The following is a 20,865-nucleotide window of genomic DNA, read 5'->3' on the forward strand; positions in this document are numbered from 1 at the left end:
GTTATTACAAGTGCCAACTACATATGAAGACCTCCTGAGAAACAGGAGAGTGGGGGGGGGGACTTTTAAAGGGGCACACGTCTCCTAAGAAAAAACAATCACCATCACCGCTTTACTTAAAACTTTACTTAAAAGATTATAGGTGTACCTTTATTAAGAAAACACTGGGACCTGTGCCCCCTGTACCACTCGACCCCTCCCCCCACCCCACCCCACAGTGAGAACCCTGGTTACACTGCTGCTGGGGAAATAGGGTTAAATTATTCATGCAGTGAAGAAGAAACTCGATCTAATCTCATTAGTAATTTTTAAGGTAAAAGAGGCTTTGGCCAAACTGTATCCTCTGTGGTTTCTCCATGCTTACTCAACATTGAAATTGTGGCAAGAATCGACCACAGGCATGACAGCAGTGGCATAAATCCATGTCTGGGAGTTGAAGGATATGACCAAATCTAGTTAGAGATTGTGTGGGGGGGAATTTGAAGGGGGCATGCCTATAACCTCGCACACAAAATGGTGCAATGCCAGTTTCAGCAAGATGGGCTGTTTGAAAATTTGAAAAATAACCTCAAATCTGCATTTTTGGGTTTTCCAAAAAGTGAGGAGATAATCAAAATTTTGTCAGTTCAAAATGTGGTAGATGAGACATCCTAGTCCACTCCACTCCTGAATAAAATCATGTCAGTTAAGTTGTAAGGATTGACATGCACCATTTTTCGACCTTCAGCTGTGGTGAAACATTGATTTATCTGATGATTGTCTGTCAAGCTTCGTACTCTGTAGTTCCTCTGTATTTTTGAAATTTCAAGCCATGCCCTCTAAATTTAAAAAATGTAAGCCACTTAAAAACAATAATGAATGTGTCTAGTCTGGGATTTTTTTTTGAAAGAGATGAGGGGGCCTTTTTCTTCCAAAATTGGTTTTGTTTTGTTTTTCAAGATGGTGTATGGATTTTCCCCTCTGTTTGGTTGACATTTTTGTATCTGAAACAGTAAAAACCCTCTGAAACAGGATTTATGCAATACATAGTTGTGTTTTGTCTGCAACTTATGAAAATCACTGTACATTTTAAACTGGGGGAAACCTGAAAGAGAGGGGGATGGAATGGGCGGAGACAAGAAGCTTAGCTTGTTTCTTTTATAGGCACTGCGTGCAGACATTGTGAATACTTGATGAATAGGACAGGTCTGCCTGAAACATGGCAGAAAGGCTGTCACACGGGGCACATGTGCCCTGGTCATGTGGACTTTGGAACCCGCAGAGATTTTTCATTTAAGTCGGCTCCATGCCAAGTGGTTAGAAGTAGCTGCTTGATCCCAACAGCCTGCCAAAGTAGCCCTCCCCCGTAACGACCATCCTGTAAAATATCGGCGCTTACCATACTAATGACTGTAATATCAATTACTTCTGCTTGTCCAACACAATTCTGCCTCTCTGTTTCATCTCAAATTTCATGCAGTCTCTTGGTATCTCTGACACTTCAGCTCTCATTTGATTCCTTTTTTGGTCAGGTGCTTGGATGGTAATTGGCTCAATTAAATTGAGTCAATGGGGGTCAAGTAAAAATCATAAGCTTCAGTACCATCACCATTATCACCACTTTCACTGTCACTGTCACCATTGTCACCACCATGATTACAACTATGATAACCATCACCTCAGCGCTATCATCGGCATTATCACAATCCCTCATCACCACTCTCACCATTGCCGCCACCTTGATCATAGTTTTCACCACCATCACCATATCTCCTCCTTAACTATGCACATACAAATGTACTTAACCACCATCACCACAGTGATCATCACCATCAGCACTATCTTTGTCATCGCAATACAACTGCATACATTCACCACCATGACCACAATTATCACTATCACCACTGGCATTACCATTATCACCACCATAACCGAATACAAACAACAATCGACACCACGATCTCGACAATCATCACCATTTTCACCAACAAAAACCACTTGCATGCACCATCACCATCATCGCCATCCACTCACATTCATCATCACAACCTTGATCACATCAGCCTTCACCATCACCACATCTCGACCCTATTTGTACTTGATCACCTTCACCACCATGATCACCACCATCACCACATACAGTGTGTTCCATCCACATCATCACCGTCAACTGTTCTCTGAATTTCAGTACTGGCAACTTCCTGATGTAAATTTACAACACGACTTGGTAAAAGTGTGCTGGAAATCACAGATTGATGCCATCATATCCTCCCTTCACACGTGCACACCAACTTTTTAGAGTGCATTTGCTGTCAAGAGCACATCTTACCGTCATTCCTGCTTGTCGATTCGTGTCACCTCAAAAAAAAAAAAATTAAGAATGAAAGAGCTACCTTAAGTTATCTCTCCTCCAGTTTGCCAGCCAGCAGTAAACCAAAAGATCTGTCTCCTTGTTGCCTGGGGGAACATACCGTACGCCTGGCCCTGACCAGGCTGATTGGATTTTTAATACTTCAATCGGTTCTGCAAGTCCCGAATCAAACATGTTTGATTGCATTTTAGTAGGGGCTCGTTAATGCTTGTTAAGGGAACCGTTAGGATCTTTCCTCAGACTGTTTTCTCATCATTTTCTTTAAAATTTATTGCAAAGTTAATTGTTTATTTTGAGTATTAAATGGAGCCAAGGATTCCTCCAAAGTGCATGCATGGCTCTGTAGCTCGCAAGCCTGAAAAAAATTTGTAAGGAATAAATAGACAGTCGAGAAATGCTTAGTAAAACCTTTGGCATACACGCACATGCGTGTCCCAGCAGTAATCCATGATATTCTGTAGGGAGTGGACTGAATATCCACTCTGTATGTACATGTATGTCAGCCTGGATGTGGGATTATGAACCCGGGTTGGGGATGCGCACTGCAAGGAAAGCACCACTGTATCAAACCACGGAGCTACAAACCCATGACCAAACTGACTCCCCATGGTGTTCCTTCAAACGACAAGCTTGATAAGAGTGCACTCGTCCTGTAGGTGGAAATTTGGGGGAGGAAGCTGTAACTCCATTTCTGTCCGCAGTGGATAAGTTCAGTTTCAACTCGCAGCTTTGTAAAATAAGAAATTCCCATAAAATCCTGCATGAAGTGACTGTCCACTATGAGTTGTTTGGATCGTATCAAATATTTATTCTTTGGCCGGATAGAAAATACATTATTTATAATAGACGGTAATTTATTCAGGAGTCCATTTCCAACGTTTTGCTGAACCGTGACAAGAGCAGATTATCTACAGTACTCCCATGATAGATGGTACATGTGTTTAGCATTTTTAGTAGTCACATTTATTGACCTGCCTCTTTTGGCTCTGCTTTTCATACAAGAAGCCAGGAAAAGCTGGAAAATTGCAACAGATGATCTCAAGATGTCATAGAAATAGTAGAAGAAAATGTGTCAGTTTTGAAGTAAACCCTTTCAGCATTTGACGTTTTATCATAGAGAAAAAGCTTATGAGATGAAGGAAAGAAAATTACATAGAGTGCCTCAGCAACTGGCGGAATTGTTTGGTTAAGCTCTGGGCAACTGCAACTACCACCTGCAGCAACTTCATAAACTCAGGAGGTGGCTTAAAAGAACCAAATCATTGATTCTAGGGGAAGAGAGAAAATGGTCAAGTAATTAGATTCTGGTCAATGCATCCTAGGAGTTTGCCCCGCAGGTCAACAATTTGCAATCAACTTTGAAAGTGTGCGGGACTCGGGCCTGGCGATGAGATTAAATTCAACAGGCGAGGAATTTTGGGAAGGCAAGGGAGGATCACAATTTTGGCCATCAGTTGAGTCTTGAGGATTTGCTTTGAACAGTTTCTTTTTTAGCCAATTTGAGGTTTGTTTTCTATTTTGTGGGTCGGCTGAGATAATTTAATTACCCGCCACACAGTTTCTTTGCAGTTGGCCCTTGATTACTGATAGTGCACTTCAGAAGAAAAGGTCATGCATGTGGCCCTGCTTATTGTGCAGTTTAAATCACCCAGTTTGCCTTTTCCACTGCCTTGGCATTACCTTTCTTAGAGGGAACTTCCCAGGTGTGAGATTGTACACCTTGTGATTAAGGGAAATCATTGCCAGATGGTACCTTGCTTATGGACACCAGCACATGGAGTGTCTTTCAAGTAACCAGCATATTTAACACTGTTTCTACTAGTACTAGGGAACCACGCAGACTGGTCAGACTGAAATGTTTCAGGATATTGGTAGTATGCCCACTTGGTGCTCCCTTTCCTACATTCTGAAGACTCAGTCTTATCATATGGGTTCATCATTGCTTCACAGTAGGGAAATCGCTATGCAGTTAATTCTCCCTTTGCTTCTGATGGGTCAAGCTCTCAATCAAGTAAAGACAGAGTGTTGGATGTTTCCCAGAACTGTGTGTCCCTTCTGTCTGTAACCAAATATATTTACAACCCAACAACAAACGGAAACACAAGAGACTTTCTGCTTAGTTCTCAAGAGTCTATTCACGTAAATTTACAAATATTTACAGCTATTTCATTAATGTGTAATGTTCGGCCGATCAAAGAACATACATAAATCTCCACTTTCTCAATTATCGTTTATGAAACCTGCTGGCTTTTATTAAGTTGACTTTGCATACAAAATTAATATAAAACTTGTCTTACTACAAGTCTAAGTTCTAACTCTTTGTAGCAAGGGAGCTGGATGCAGCTAATAAGGATAAAGGGACAGCAACTGGTTGGAATCTGACGCGATCCTTGGAAACACCACCGGTTCCAGGTGTCCTACGGCCCCTTTGTGTAGCTCTGGGTTAGATCATCCTTGGTCTGAGTAGCCTGAGCCCCAATCAATCTCAGTATCTTGGGTTTAAATTTGGTCCCTCAACTGCAAACCATCTAATAATTTAAACATTTAACCATATTCCAAAAAACAAAATAACTATTTGTAATAATCAAAGAACACTTTACGTTCAATAGCTCCTCCAACAACTATTTCTCGCCACAAAACTCAGTAAATTTTTTAAAATGTCAGTGTGTAATCCATAATTTAACCTTATCCAGCATTGATACTGGCAACATCTTAAATTAACCCACTTTATGTCAATTCCATGACTAGACTTATTCAGTGTTTCAAACTCTTATAAAATAAGTTCCAAATTAACACTTATGGTTGCTGGGTTCAGAGTACATGTACTGCTAAATTCTTTCTTTGGTGTGTTATACATAGCCAAAGTGTTCGCAAAATCTTGACAAACCAAGAACTTATTTTGAAGTGCTGTCTTCAGATGCATCGCTGAGGGAAAAAAGCCTGCTGTACCTTGCTACTCCCCTGGTAGCTGACATTCAAGCAATCATATGCCTATCTTCTATCCAGATCTGATCTGGTCTGCCCTACCTCGATTCATCCAACACCCTCACACACCCAAATCACACATTGTACCTTCCGTTTGGCAAAATAACTCCTTAGTAACTTTTGTACAGCACCTGGATTTGTAATTTTACTAAGTCACGCCTAAGTTGCAGAACAATGGCTTTTGCCAATGCTGCTGTAAGAGACAAAAAGCCAAGAGGCTACCAAAAAAGCTACTGACTGCCAAGAAGCTGCTTGCTGGAAAGACTATTAGATAACATGCGCCCAGCGTAACAAAAGCCGAGTTCCGAAATGATGGAGGTAGTACTATTGGTGGAAACTTCTGGGCTTAACTATTTCCACAAAAGGGGACATGTACAATAAACTTTACCCAGAGAGTGCCCAAGTGTACTCTCCCCCAAATACTTACATTCGCTGACCAGACTAGAGGTCAGAGTGCACGACAGAAAGTCACCTCTTGGCACGATCAGGTCTCTTACCAAGCTGTATCCGAGGGATTGAGGCAGTACTCAGTTTACTGCTGTCATTTGCGTTCTGATCAAGCAGGGCAGTTCTTCATGGATAATATTTGAAGTATGTTGGCCATATTTGTCATTGATAACTCCTATTTAACTAAGTTTATGAAAGTTTTGCAGTAGCCTTTGATCATCAAGCACAAGTGACGAACCGTAGGTTTGCTTCTGAAACTCATTTTAACGGCGGAAAAGCTCAATATCAAGCAGTCACGCGAGTTCACTGACTCTTCTTCTGGCACAATTTAATATTGTATGTCAACACTCGGCAGAAACGCTGTCAATTTCTTTTAATGACGCCTTTATGTATGGCCTTTATTAACGGGACAAAGCAGCATGGTTTCAGATTTAACAAAGAGATTTGTGGGTACTCTTACAAATTCTGTTGGGTGTCCATTTGCATTGAAGATTGTCGGCTCAATCAAATTTGTGATTTGGGAGTGTCCATTTGCATTGGAGATTGTAGGCTCAATCAAATTTGTGATTTGGGAATTACGGATAGTTGGGTAGGGAATTTTCAAAACAGAATTTTAGACCCTAAGGAAGGCAGTTTCTGTATTGCTATTCCATTTTTCATAAAAATGCAGCTTATACAGTGTACATGCAGGAGTGTGAAAACAAGAATTCTATGGGGGTGAAAAAAAATTTTGTTGCCTCCCCAAAATTGACTGCTTGAAGTTGCTCAATTGTTTCCTCAGTGAAACCATGATTATAAAAATTGAGGAGGGGTCACAGTAGAAGAGAAAATAGCGTCATTATAGAAAGACACGTAACCTTGGTTTTTATGAATGATGTGTTCCTAAACATCACTAAAGCATATGAAGTCGGTTGGCATAGAGTAGTGGGTTTGAGAATGGGGCCCAAAAATGTATGAACTCATGTAGGCCCATGTAGATGTAAGATTGTAAATTCAGCTCATGCAGCTCTGTTAGCCTTCTATGAAATCAAATCATTTGTGAGAATCATTCCATGCTGGACAGGGGCCATCCCCCGTTAACATTCATGCTTTTGTTTTTTGATGAAGGGAAAAGGATGATTTTGGACAGTATTTCACTATTCTTCTTTCTCAATGCATATCAAAAGCCCATGAAATTTGTCTTACCCCTACGAAGGGTCATACAAGGTTACATTGAGAATTTGCCAATTGTCAAAACCAAAAAAAATCCACCTCCCCCAATATTTGCTGCTGGATCCACCCATTGAGCAAGACAGTCTGACGTTAACCATTGTCAGCTTTTCCAGCGGATGAAGAATTGAGGACTTTTTCCAATGAGAGAAGTTCATTGTATACATGTACGCATGTGTACATGTGCTCGCTTAAGGTGCCCATATTTCTTTACACTAAAATTTGGTAACAGAAGCTTGTTCCTTAAAGTCGGTTCTGCTTCCTGTGTGCCAGATGGCCAATCCACAATTCAGAATCTATTTCTTGAAGTTGTTATTCAGTCTCAATCAGGTGTGCATGCTTTTGCCAGCATTCACTAATGGATACTGAGTTTTCCCTAGTGAGGACAGTCCCAATTGAAAATCAATAAAACGGACAGGAAAATCCTGATCCCTGAAACTAATTGCCTCAGTGTCTGAGCTCATTTGCGGTCAGGAACAGATTTACGATCTTCCCCGATCGGAATGCAAATCATATCAGTCGGCAAAATATCTCTATCTCCCCTCCCCTTCCATTTTCCATCTTCTAGGCCTATATATTCTTCAGATTGCTCCAGTGTTGTTAATGTGTATGCTGGACACAAAATGGTCATCCATGGTCATCATATTGGTACCCAGGAGACCCTGTTTGAACAAGGAGATAAGGGCCGGTCCTAGTGGCCTGACTTATTCATGAGCTGTCTCTGTCACTTGTCTCGCTGTTAGAAAGGGCTGTCGATGGACAGTGTACAGTGGGCAAGCCCGTGTTGGACACAGACCATCAGGTGGGGCTTATTGAATCTGAGTAATTGCAGAGTTCATTACAAACTCGTACTAATTGTATTTGCATGGTAATTGTAGGGAGTGTGTCACTCTCTGCTGTGCCATCCACTCATCCAGTGTTCGCCGTGCCGAGTTCCTGTTTCAAAAATTTCTCCCTGCTGTTTAAACCTGTTGATTTTTAAGCAGGTACAAAGAATGTAAACCTTCGTGAACCAGACTATATAATAAACATACATGGGCACCACAGCAAAGAGTAAAAGAAACTCAAACAAAGGAAAACAGTTGATCATCCTTCAAGATCGTATTGTAATTGACAAATGTGAAAGGCCAAATGGTTGCTTTTCCTAATTGGTGAATTCTGATTTCACTTTGAAAGAACAGGTAGAGATTGCCTTACATACACGTACGTATGGCCAGTCCCTCAGTGCTTGTTGTTCTAAGTCTATAAAGAGCAAACTGGCTTTCCATCCTACACAACTGCCTTTCATCAAGCCAGTATGGGAAAAGAGAGTTCAAGATAATTCAGTGCCAGCTGCAGAGAAAACAACTTAATGCCAAGTAAATCCGTTCCTCATCTTTCACAGTAATGACGCATGTTTGTGCTTTTCTGTGGCAAACATGTAGTTCTTGATCAGTCTAATCTTGAGTGTAGCTCCCTGATGAGGAATATCCCCACAGGCTGATAATACCCAAGGAAGATTATCGCATATCAAAGTATAAGTGGTCATATTGGAGGATATCTTGTTTTAGTCTTGCTGCTTTTATAAAGTCATCCTGTCTTTCTTTTTTTTGGGGGGGGGTCTACGTAAGCAACTCAAGAAAATGTCATGCACCTGCATGATTATCTTCTAACTAATTGTTCAGTCTTCTCCATGCACAGTTGCTTAGGTCTACAAATTTACCTACATGTAAAATTCAAGGCATCGCTGTCAAGTATGTCCATGGGGACTCTTATAGGGAGATAGTGGCAGATTCAGAGGGAGTGCACCCCCACCCCCATGTTTTCTTCTTTTTTTGGTGGGCGGGAATGGGAGAGACACCTTTTCTTTTGTTATCAACAGTATAATTAATCACTTTAAAGACAAAAATTAGTACTACCAATAGGACCTGCTTGTATTTTTGAGTTCATGTTCGACTCCTTCTCTTTTTGGAAATGTTGGGTCCACACCTCTGGAAAGAGGACTCGGGTCAACGTTAACCCCCATCAAAGGAAAGATGGGTTTGATTGAGGAAAGGAAAAGAAAAATCTGCAATTGTTATTGTAAAATCAGCTATTTTTAACTTGATCCAGGTTTGATCCTGATTTGATCATAGCAGGTGTTTAGAAGGGTCATACGTGTAAGTCTCATGCAGTGCAAGGGATAATATATGCAAAAGATCACACCATCCCCTGACAAACATGAGAGGAAAGACACTCTGAAGCATGTGTTTTAAATGTGAAGTACTGTAAAGCTGGCCCCCTGTTCTCCTCTTGGTCAGTGTACATGGTGTACTGTACCAAAAAATTGCTCATACGTGTACATGTATTTCTTGCATTGTACCTTATATAGAAAACAGCACTGGACTGTGGAGGGGGTGGGACCCAGTTCTCGGGCTAATTAATCTATTGCCTACTGCTTTCCTGGCACATTGCCAAGCTTCGAGACAGACTGTAGTGCCCTCCGAATTACACACACAATTCATTTATATTCTTCCTCGTCTTATTTGATGTAATTTTGGATTGAAGTAGCTGGTACTACATCACCTTTGACAGTGACCACGACACACTAATTTGATAGTTGGATTTTATTTAATATTAAAATTTGAGTTTCATTTTTTTTTTCGCCATTGGCTGCAACATACTTCGGATTCCCTTTAATCAGCATTCCAACCAATTTTATCTGCAACTCTGGGCATTTTGGTTAGTTCTCTCATACATGCAATGTGTTTGGCTATCATTATGCTATTGTGCATTTAGAAGCTTGCTTTTATCAACCAGGATGTACTGGCTTTTAGCTTTGCAATTTGGATATTCGCACATTTCCCAACCAAAAATGACGCACATATAACTGGTATATGGCAAGATTATCCAATGGTCACAACTGTACCTACAAGAAATTTGTGGACCTACAAAAATGCTAGCTGCTACAGTCACTCTGTAACAAAACACAGTTTTATTTCCTCATGAATTCTTGATTGTGGAAAAGCTTGATTTAAACTAGCTAGTGTGATAGCTCAGTCCGCTTAAGTAACCCTAACATGCAGTGCGAGGTCCACATGTTTTCCAGTGCACTGAAATTGTGCTGGTAACTGGGGCAGAGTAGGGCCCATGGAGCACTGGTGCACAAGGCCCTTGGAACAAAAGCCACGCCTACAGAACACTTCATCCCTCCCTCGGGACACTTTACTGTACCTCTTTCATCTAATGGTGTTGCTGCCTGGTTGTTAATCCTCCTGGTGGTCCAGCTTGTCAGTGCTATCACTGTTTCTCTGAATGGGGTGTGTCACAGATGCACCTGCTATCTCCCCCCCCCCATGTCTTGCACATCATTATGTAGGCTCTGTCTGTGTGCATACATATAGCTAGGTGTTACCTGCCCACCACGACCTGTGTACTCAGCTGATCTCTGTGGGTATGTCTTTGGTTTGGTCAGCTCCCACTTCCTGTTGAATTCTCTGCAGTTTCACAGGAATGTCTCCACCCACCTCCCTGTCCCACTAGTCATGCTAACATTTACATTTACATGTAGCTCTTGAATCTTGAATACCTTTGAGTGCATTTCCATCAGAACTGACCACACATTATCTTTCTGACAATGCAGAAAGGAAGCCTGTTCAAACATCTGTCTTTCTGAGGTCTTCAGTTTAAACATCCAGCAGATAAATTTTTCAGTCTGCATGTATGCAGTCTGTGTTTAGTCAGAGAGGTCACCCACCATGAGTACTAAAGGCAGGATCAAACTCAATCTGAGTGGAAATTCAACTCTGCAAAGTTGGCACAAGAAGCCTTCACAGCAGAATTTAGGGGGGGTGGTGTTGAAATATGTGCAAACTTTGCAACTTACATGTAACTATGGGAATACTTTCACAGCGTGCCAGAGATGTGTATTAATTGTGCCTCCATTTTAGTGCCAAGTATGCCTCAGCAGCAGACATTGTGTCAGCAGCTGTAATCATATCGTCAAACCAAACGGAAGGTGCTAGTATCTTTTCTAATTGTTGGTGCTTTCAACTATGTACTTATAAATTGCTGGGGGGGGGGAGTTGCCCCTACCAGCCATAGATTTCTGGATACGTCACTGCATGCTGTACAAATACATGTTCAATGTGCATGTAGGTCTCCTCGGCAATGTCCAGGAGCAGCAGCCTCTTCATAGGAGCCTTCTCTTCATGTCTATCTGGCACTCGTTAATTATTCATATTGTCCAGGGCCGCAGAAAAAGCTCACCAGGCCCCTAAGAAACGGTCCAATTTATCAACCGAGATGCTTTGGCTGTGAAGCTGAAATGGCAGTAAAATGGCCATGCTTAGGTGCAGGGTTTGATTTAAGGCACCAGGGGACCGCCAACTGATCCAGCTATAGTTGACATCAGAAATAACAAGAGCAGAGTTTTTCCCAACATGGAGAAGAAAGTGTGAGTGGCTTTGTAATCCAAGCCTTTTTAGTCTCAGAGCTTCTGCGGAGGTTTTACCCTTGAATTTCTACGGTCAATACCAGTCAAAGAACGGGTAAAAAAAACTAGGTGACAGCTAGTGGTGCAGACTGTTGGTGAAATGGAAACTTGCAAGGCAAGATGACTTGCAATCGTTGACTTCATGTAGCGATTTCATCATTATGTAACCGTTCTGGTAATGTTATATTCAATATTGACTTTTTGTGTATTTAGTGTCTCATGTACAACACAAGTGCCTTTGTATGTGCACAAGTCCATGAATGAGAGAAACTCAGAACCAACTTGCAGCAAGATCCCATGGTTGATTGTAATGTAACGTGTAATTTAGTGAAAAAGACAAAACAGGTGTGGTACAAAAGCATTTGGCGGTACGTTTCATTCCTAAAGGGTAATAGCAAATTCACTGGATAGGAAGAGCGTCAGTAGTCTCAAATAAATCAGGTCGTCATTCTCCCACCGTTCCCTCCAACCCTAGGAAAAAAGCACCACACCACTTGGATCTGTGTGATTTCATTGTCATAGGATTATTCATATAGTATCCCAACTCCGTGAGTGGATTTCATAATGTTAAATTGAGTTCATCCGAAAGAAATGCAAAAAGTTTGACATCAAATGTGACATCTGATGTTACACTTATTTCAACAGCAAAATTTGCCAGCTTTTTTGGTGGCGTCTTAAATTGCCTTTTTGAATTAATATCACAGAGGCACTTCTCTCGAGTCATGACAACCATGGTCAGTTTGAAAGGCCTAAAAGAGTACACTGTGTCAGACAAACAAAAAGGAGGCATTAAATACTTTATACATGAGAGGAAAGAGTTTCACAAAACATGTCTGGATACGTGTCTTCATGAGTCACAAGCACTTGCTGAGCGCATGTTTGCAGGAACATGTATTTATATCCAGCCTTAGAAGGGTAATTCCAGAAATTGGGGGTCCATTTTTTTTCATGTCCCTGTCAAATCTGACATATGATTTTGTAATTTCAGAACACATTTTCTTATTTTCAAGAGTGGTGAATTAATGCAAAGTACCTGACAAACAAGTAGTAGTAGCTTGAAATCAATTCTGGTGATATTTCCTTGTCAAATAACAAAGGTCAGATGAAACAGGGACACAAAAATGTCACACTTTTGGACCTCTAATTTCTGGAATTACCCATAAATAAAGTACAATTCATATATCATGCACATTAAAGGAAGAAGACAGAACAGAAAACAGAGAAACAACATTCAAATGAAGAAGCAATTATAGCTTAAGCCGTCATAAGAAATGACCATGGGTCTAGTGGAAGCATGTTCTCAACATGGCCTTTAGAAAAGGCCCCTTCCCTCCCCGGCATCGTATACATGGTGATTCCCACTTGTATCGAAATGGATTCATGGTGGAGTTACCTGCACAGACTTTGAGCACAATGCACAAGATCTCATCACCCCCTCTTTGTAAACATCAAAAGAAGGACGAGGGGCATGTAGTTGTATAGGCCAAGACTGGTGATTTCAATTTCTGTTAGCACCCCCCCCTCCCCCGATCTTCTTTGATCTGGGAACATTTGTGGTTCTTGAAATAAAGAGTATGTAAGTGTTGTTTTTCGGCTGACTGAATTTTGTCCATTACTAACTCATGTTGCCATACCCTTGATTTTTATTTGTTACAAAACTTGCCTTTCATAAGTTTGTAAACAGGAAGTATCATAGATACATATATTCAGATGCCTTGGGGAAGTTTATAGACATACCAGTGTTTTGGCATAATTGTAAGACTCCAGCAAGTGTAGAGTTTCATTCCCCATTTTATGGTAATTCTTAACCGATGGCACCTTGCCAAAGGTACGATAGAGCATTCGACGAGCACAGGTGGTTATACAGAAGAGCTTGTCATTTTTTCCCCTGGGACAGACTCTGAATTTTACAACGTGCCTTCTGCAAATATCAGTCTTGGATAATGTCCCTTGGAATGCAGGGGCAGGACATGGACTGAAAATCTTGCAGTATGCTGGGCGTTTAGATCTTGTCTATCCGTATGCAGAGCAGGCCCTCTCCACTCCCTGCGCACTGGTGATGACCCACAGTTAATAAGTGACTAGCTCTGCCAATAAGTGGCAACCGGTCAACCGGTCTTGGAGTACTGTGAAAATACCACAGCCTTTGGGAGGCCGTGTATCAGTGGCTCAGCACGGAGGCTAGCTTGCGTCATGATGCACAATTGCTGACCTGCTTAACTCCCCAACCCCTTGTGAACATCACTAGTCAAGATATTTCAGATCACGACTTGTGTACTTTGTCTCTTTGATGGCACCGCTAATGTCATGGAAGAGAAAGGGTGCATTTCTTGCATCGCAGAGCAAGCATTTATAGCAGTAGTATAGTGGTTTATATCAGTTGAAAATATTGAAGTTTGAAGTTCCTTTGTAAACTGAATTACATGTACACAGTGACTGAAGATCCCTGTCATCTTATTTTCAAGGTTTGAATTTACCAGACTTGTAATCCACAAGTTAATCACAAGTCAAGTGTTGAAGGAACAGGATTGAACATGCAGTGGATGGAACATGACTATAAAGGACTGTCTCTGTCAAAGGTTTTTTGGTATGCTCGGAGACTGCTCATTTAATGATTATCTTTGGCCTGTGAGACCAGTTTTACCATCCAGCAACGAATCTGCTGTTGTGATGGCTGAAAAGAAGCAGTTGTTTTGGGGCAAAGTAATTTGCTGCAGAATTTCAGGAGACCTGTCACGAGGAGACAGAAAGCAAGGATTGAAGCAATGGGGATCGGGAAGAGTCTTACGGCGCATATGCTTGCATGTTGAAAAGTTAACTGTTTTCAAAGCTTTGCATTGGTCTGCATTTGGAGACAAAAAGCAAAGCCAATGCCAGAATCTGAGAGCCCTGAGGCAAAAACAGTCCCTTCTACACCCACATGATTGATGGATAAAAAACTCTTTTAGGCGCAAGTGGTCGGGGGTGCAGCTATGTTGTCTTAGTGCCAGCTCTGGTGAATTACGAGTGTCCGTCAACAGCCCGCTGTTTTCTTTACATCTGAGAGGACTCCTCCAAATTCAAATCATTTCCAGATCAATTTGCATTCAGAGTCAACAGACTCGACAACAGAGGAGCCCGAAAAATGTCCCGCTGGGGTTTCTGTCTGGCAAGGTGTGGGAGTTGCTCCCAGAATGTCATTACTGCTCCAAAATGAGAAATAAATTGGTGACGGCAAAGTTGCTTTACAGAGAAATTTAGTCGCAATGGGAGAATTGTCATGTCACATTTTGGCCCACACTTCAGGTCTTCTTGTTTTTGAAATACAATAAATACCACAGTAGAAACCCCTACTACTTGTCACTAAAATTGTAAGATAATTTCTTTGAAGTATTTTGTATTAACTTCTGTGTAGATCATGTCTCAAATTTCTCTCAATTAAAGATGGGTACAAATGTGTTACGATAAATCCCTCTCCACCTTTTTGATGGGTGGGGGAGGATGGGCAGGTTGGATCATGGATCAAATCAACTTATCCCCAAGATGTTTGTGCTGGGCATAACCCACGCACGCCTGCATTTCCCTCTCATTTTCTACACTTTAACTTTTTTTGGCAAAGGACCCTCACCCAACAATGGAAACAGTTCAGAGTCCATGATAGGACATAGCTCCTGTTGCTCTTCATTCGTTCCTTAACATTTTGGTGAACTTGTCCCATTACTTTTGTAAGCTTTCAAAAGAATCTTTAACATTGGTGCCCTCAATTTTCTGATATACACACAAATTAATCTTGATACCCCTGTGCAGATAGCCCACCTTAACCCTGCTTCAGGGAAGGGGGGAAATCAGGATATTTGTAAGTTCATCCCCGTCCACAAGAAAAATGCCTAATGGGAGTAAGGGAATTTTACATCTGAATCTCATGATCAAATGAAAAAAACATTAGTTGCAGTGGATAGTCTGCAAAAACTCTGGGCATCAAGGCAGCCCTGCATTTGAAATAAAGAAAGTTAATGCGGGATGGTTGGACAAAGGTACTTCTTGTGGAAAGTTTTGCTTGTCAGTCCTACCAAACCTGTCTATCTGACATTTTGCGGCTGTTGGTTGGATCATTTTGTTTGTTTGGTGGTTTGCTTGTTTATCAGTTTGTTTTCTGGTATCTGTGTGTATGTTCGTCTCTGTTTATATTCGCTTCTTTCCGTTTACATGTAATGGCTTTGCGTCTGTGGGCATGGCTTTGACTTTTGTCACGTTGAGAGATTGCTTTTTTTTTAATAATTTTTTTCAAATGTGCCACCTTTTGATTAAATGTCAGTGAGAACTACAGCTAATGAACATGTTATCGCTCATGCCGTGTTGCACATTCCTGATGCATTCTCTGCCTTGTTCTTTTTAAAGCCTGTTCCATTCAGTGATCAGCCATCAGCTCCCACAATCTGGGTCAAGCCATGGTTCATGCTCTTGGGTAAGTGATTGGTGGTGTAAGATGAATTCATTGTGTGAGTGTAAGTGACAGTCTTCAAGCATTTCAGTTTTGGTACAGGCAGCTGTTACTACAGGGGGAGTGTATTTATTTATAACCTGTCAGGGCAAAAGCTTGTGATATGTTTCCCAGATGGTCAGACACTCAATGAAAGCCTGGCTGGGATTCTTCTTTTAATGCATGTGGGGAAATATGAGTCTTTTCAGATGTGTTACGCCCCATCGATCAGCATACCATGCAATTAGTCACACGTGGGTAGAGCCTCAAACCATTAACCCTGATTCCATGTCTTTGTCTACCAAGAACCAGTTGGCACCAGGATGGGCAGTCATTAAACTCAGAGCTGATTGGCTTGCTCAGAGTTGGGAGTAACTTCGTTTTTAGTTTGGACAAATTGAAAACTTGATTTCATTGCGAAACTGTGCGCTGCATCTACACAGACGTAACTCTCTTAGTCATACAGTACCTCATGAACTTTGTACACCCACACAGTCATGACACACAGAAACATATGATTACATAGTAGACAGCCAGGAAAGTGAAAAAATGGAGGCTGCAGCAAAATGTGAAAGATAAGTGAGTCTCTCTGTGATGGAGGCTGCAGCAAAATGTGAAAGATAATTGAGTCTCTCTGTGATGCGTGGGTATTTTGGTGCCACAAAATGCAAATATACCCCACGAGCTTGTCGGCAAACAGGGGGGCGGTCTAGTCTGCAGATGCAACAGGCAGAGGAAATACAAGTAGCGAGGCCTAGAAGGTTTCTTGTTTGCGAACAAATACATTCAAAAGCTCCCTCAACAGAATTGCTGCCGAGGCGGGCGCCTGGCGAGTTGCAGGCATCACCAAGAACGTGTAGGACATTCAAGGAGGTAGCTTATCTGTGTTACAGGAACATATTCTTTCCATGAATTATCAAGATCAAATTACACTTTCTGATGCGCTGGCTCTGTTTACTAAGGCCATGATGCCCCACATCTAGACTAAAAATGTACATCCCAGCATATCAGTAAGTGCTCACAGGTTTTGAATTACTGCTCTAAATGTGAATTACATGATGTGAAAACATCATCATACTCACCCTCTCCCCGATCCAACCTGGCCCCCTCCAATATCCAACCTCTGTCTTGTAGGTTATCATTGTGCTTCTCGCAGAGATCCTTTCAATGCAAAGGTGCCAGCCTGAGACAGGTGACAGACATTTTGGAGATAGGCCTTTGTCTCTAAGCAAGGTTGTTTACATCAATCTCTCTCTTCCTCGGTGGACGTAGAGTGAACACGGGTGTGGAAATGGTTGATAATATTGTGCGAATGGCAATACTATGACCATAGAATGCACAGAATTAGAATAAAGGAAATGAGTAACGGCGAGCCGATCAGGGGGAATATGACAAACAAATTGAAAAGTCATTGGTTTTCAAGCTTGTCTTGGAGAGGCCTTTTGATCATCCACATTCAGACACAGTGAACCTAAGCCTAAAATTGTTGAAACCTTAAATAATCCCACATATTATTTTCGGCTTAGATTACCATTTGTGCTCTCACACAACGACGAATAACCAAATGAAAGAAAACTAAAGACAGGAAAAAAATTCAAAAATTCTGTCAACTTTCTGCACGGAAATAGCTGCAACCTTTTTTTGCTCAGAATGACATAGTTTGGGTCATTAAGATGAACCTCGGCAGCATCAGCATTAAAAGCAGAGGCGAGCTACTGAAAAGCCCAAATTCCAAATCAAAAATAAGACATAACCAGGACGCGAAGGTGAGTTTTCAAGGATTGCATAAAAGCCCAATGGACGGGCCGTTTAACCAAACCGTTGACAGAACTTGAATTCCCGAAGGGTGAGAAATAAGCATTAGCATGTTGGCCACTCGCAACCATCGTCAGTGGATCCATGTCAAGCTACGTCAATTGCTTGGCAGATACATAAATTGCAGAGTGGTTGGGAGACGTCATGAGAATTCACGAATTGTGGCCTAATGGGCCAAGCAAGCCACCGCACATTAACCAACCCTCCTTGAGTGCATTGATATGCATTGTTTTCAGTGCCCTACCATATTAATGGTATGGTGTGTCACGCCAAAGATGTCCCGATCTGTATTTCTCTCAGTTGAAAGAATGCAGCTGCATGTTTAGCTACCCCTAAACCCTCGAGGTGTAGTGGAAATCATATAGAATCCTGTTGTCTTTTACATACTTGGGGATACTATTAATTTCAGGATTGAAAACACGAGCATGTCTGAATTTGCTATGGAATTGAAGATGCAGTATACAGGTACGCGTACCTAGCTCGAATTCCATCTCCACGGTCATTTTGCGCAGCTGAGTTGACAGAAGATGTGCATTAACTTGCTTGAGCTGTTCCATTGTAATTTGTAACAGCACAGCAAGCTGCAGCCTATTTTGTAGTCTAGCCCCACTTTTGATTCAGTCTGTGTATAATTTGCCCTACATGCAGGTCCTTGTCTCAGGTCGAGCCGGCATTTCTTCTGCTTTCAGTCATTAAACTCCACTGATTTCCCCAGACCTTTTACAGTCTTCTACTGTATCTCTTTCTGCAAACTAACTTTTAGTTTCTTATGGTCCTCTCCACACAGATTTCAACAGGCTTATGATCTACAGTGCCACACGTTCATCCTTAGATTTGTTCCAGCTACAAGAAATGCATCAACAACAGGGAAAGACAACGAACCTCATCGTGGTTGATTATTAAGTAGACATTACTGGCTTACTGCTCCCGGCATGTAGCACCCTAATGGTTGTGTTATTGATTCCCATTGCCAGGTGTAGGTGTGAGCACACAACTGCAAACCCATTGATTGGGGGGGGGGAGGAGCAATGGAGGCAATCTGCAACCTGGTTCTCGGGTTGGGTAGGAGTGATGCCAAAATGCCTTCCCCCCCACAGCTTCGGAGGAACAGTGGTTCATTAGGTTTGTCATTCCAGTAATATTGCATATCTGCTGAAACCAATCTCACAGGGCCACATCAGAAGGTATGGCCGTGCAAGAATGGACATGGTCTTGTAACTGCATGAAAGTCCATTTTCTGAGAGTAGCTTTTACTGCATAAGTTGTCACCAAAGCTTGGTATAGCTCCAGTCTCTCTCTCTACAATGTGCCGAGAAACTCTGCCAGCATTTATCTGGGATAAATCCTCCTACGAGTTGGTCAAAATGTACCCAAACTAACCAGTAATGAATTCACATCACTTCTTCATTAAAATCACCTTTCTAGCATGCTCCGCATTTTGTAATGTTGCTCTAATTAAAATTAACGATGTAGATATCATCTGAATACGTATAATTGATGAACCTAGAGTGCTAGTATGTTGAAGCTAATAGGAAAAAATGTACATACGAAATCAATGGATCCATCTCCAAGGGCAGATCAAGGATTTTCCCAAGGGGGGGGCGTGATCCGAGATTTTCCAAAAGAGGGTGGGAGTGAAATAAAGAAGTAATGGTAAACTGCCCATACGACGTGGGGTCCGGAGCCAGTTTAGATTCTAGGCGATCTGTGGTGCAATTTCAGGCAGTATGGCACCTCTTTTTTTCTTTTCCCCGTCCCCTTTTCTTTTTTATTTGTTATTTTTTGTGAAACGGGGGGTGCCCCATGCTATCCGCCCCTGATTTCTATGTCCTTTGAGGGAGTCACGGGTGGCCTGGCCAATGTAAAACATTTTTGTCCGATGTACCAAATAGGGATAACTGTGAAGATGAACAAAGAAAGGACACTCAATCAGCCATCTTCAAAGATGTTGATATGGACTGATATTTTATTTATCGCCATGTTTGTGCAGATCCCCCCCCTAGCATTTAAATAAAACCATGGAGCCAGCTAGCGAACCGAGTCTTTGTCACGTCTGATTTCACATTATCGGGCAGTCCCATTGCCCGGTTGTTCTGAAGATGAAGTTGTGATGCTGGCTCTTTAACAACGTAACGCGCGGAGACAGTCCTGGTAGATTGTTTAACCACGGTTTAACCCCGTCGTCGACGGCACCGCGGACAATTTGTTGATGGACGGGGATGAATTTCTCCTAGTGGGCACTTGATGATGTCGGAGCTCGGTTGCCTCCGCGGTGCGTGGGCATGGTACGTTTCGCGGAACGTTGACGTCATGCCGCACGTTGAATAAGCCCCGTAATGGCTGTCCGTTTGGAGTGTAATTGATATGACTCTGTAATCAACCAGTTACTAACGTGATCATTGGAAAGGTGCTTTTTCCTGAAAAAGCAAACTCTAAGTTAGAATTACACGCGTAGATTCTAGAAGACTCTTCAAATCATTTTCTCTGACCCAGCGCACGTGGGGATATTATAACCCCACGAGTAACACCGTAGGGTTTATTACAAGGCCTGGAAGGCTTTATCTGGATAAATTGTGGGGTTTCTTTAGGTGAGAGGGTACTTTTCAAAAACAAATCAGAAAAAAGTTTCATCTCGTAAGCAGTAATTAAATAACTCACAGAACAGTAAAACTAAGTGTAATTGATATATCTGATTTTGTTATATATGTAAAGTTTATTTATTTGCATCTGTAAATTGCCTTCTCTTTCACTTAAAGATTGTTTATATTGGTTAAAGCAGGAATTTTGTTTCGTTTGTGCAGTCAGCTTTTAAAAAGCATTTTTTGTCAAACCATGATTTTCCTGAAAAGGGAAAGAAAATAAAAAAAGCAATTACAGTAGTTTTTCAGAGCTTGTGTCAAGTTTCCTGATTAATAAAAGAAAAAGAGAAAAGACCGCGGGACAAGCCCTCTTTTAACAATGTAAAATTTGAATACTTATGTGCATGATCATAATTAAGCAGTGTTTTTAAAAAGGTGAAGATTGGACATTTTCGTGCCCCCAAAGGTCGACAAATAACGAATAGTATGAGGTGATATGCATTAGACCGAGCCCTCAGTTATACTGCATGTGAATTCGACTCATCCTTGTGATCACTGTACGTGGTGA

At 41.6% G+C, this 20,865-nt stretch overlaps 1 protein-coding gene across 1 annotated transcript in view; it reads left to right on the forward strand.

Moving 5' to 3' along the window:
* ulk3 (unc-51 like kinase 3) overlaps positions 1–20,607 on the forward strand; it is a 51,121-nt gene extending 30,514 nt beyond the window's left edge. The window contains exons 14-15 of the mRNA XM_022241743.2: positions 15,822–15,888; positions 18,506–20,607. Coding sequence (XP_022097435.2) covers positions 15,822–15,838 — 17 coding nt within the window. The 3' untranslated portion in view covers positions 15,839–15,888; positions 18,506–20,607. The remainder of the gene's footprint in view (positions 1–15,821; positions 15,889–18,505) is intronic.
* Positions 20,608–20,865: the final 258 nt, after the last annotated feature.

Source organism: Acanthaster planci, linkage group LG05 (assembly GCF_054643075.1).
Source record: "Acanthaster planci isolate LZ-2023a linkage group LG05, COTS_SCS, whole genome shotgun sequence".
Lineage (NCBI taxonomy): Eukaryota > Metazoa > Echinodermata > Asteroidea > Valvatida > Acanthasteridae > Acanthaster > Acanthaster planci.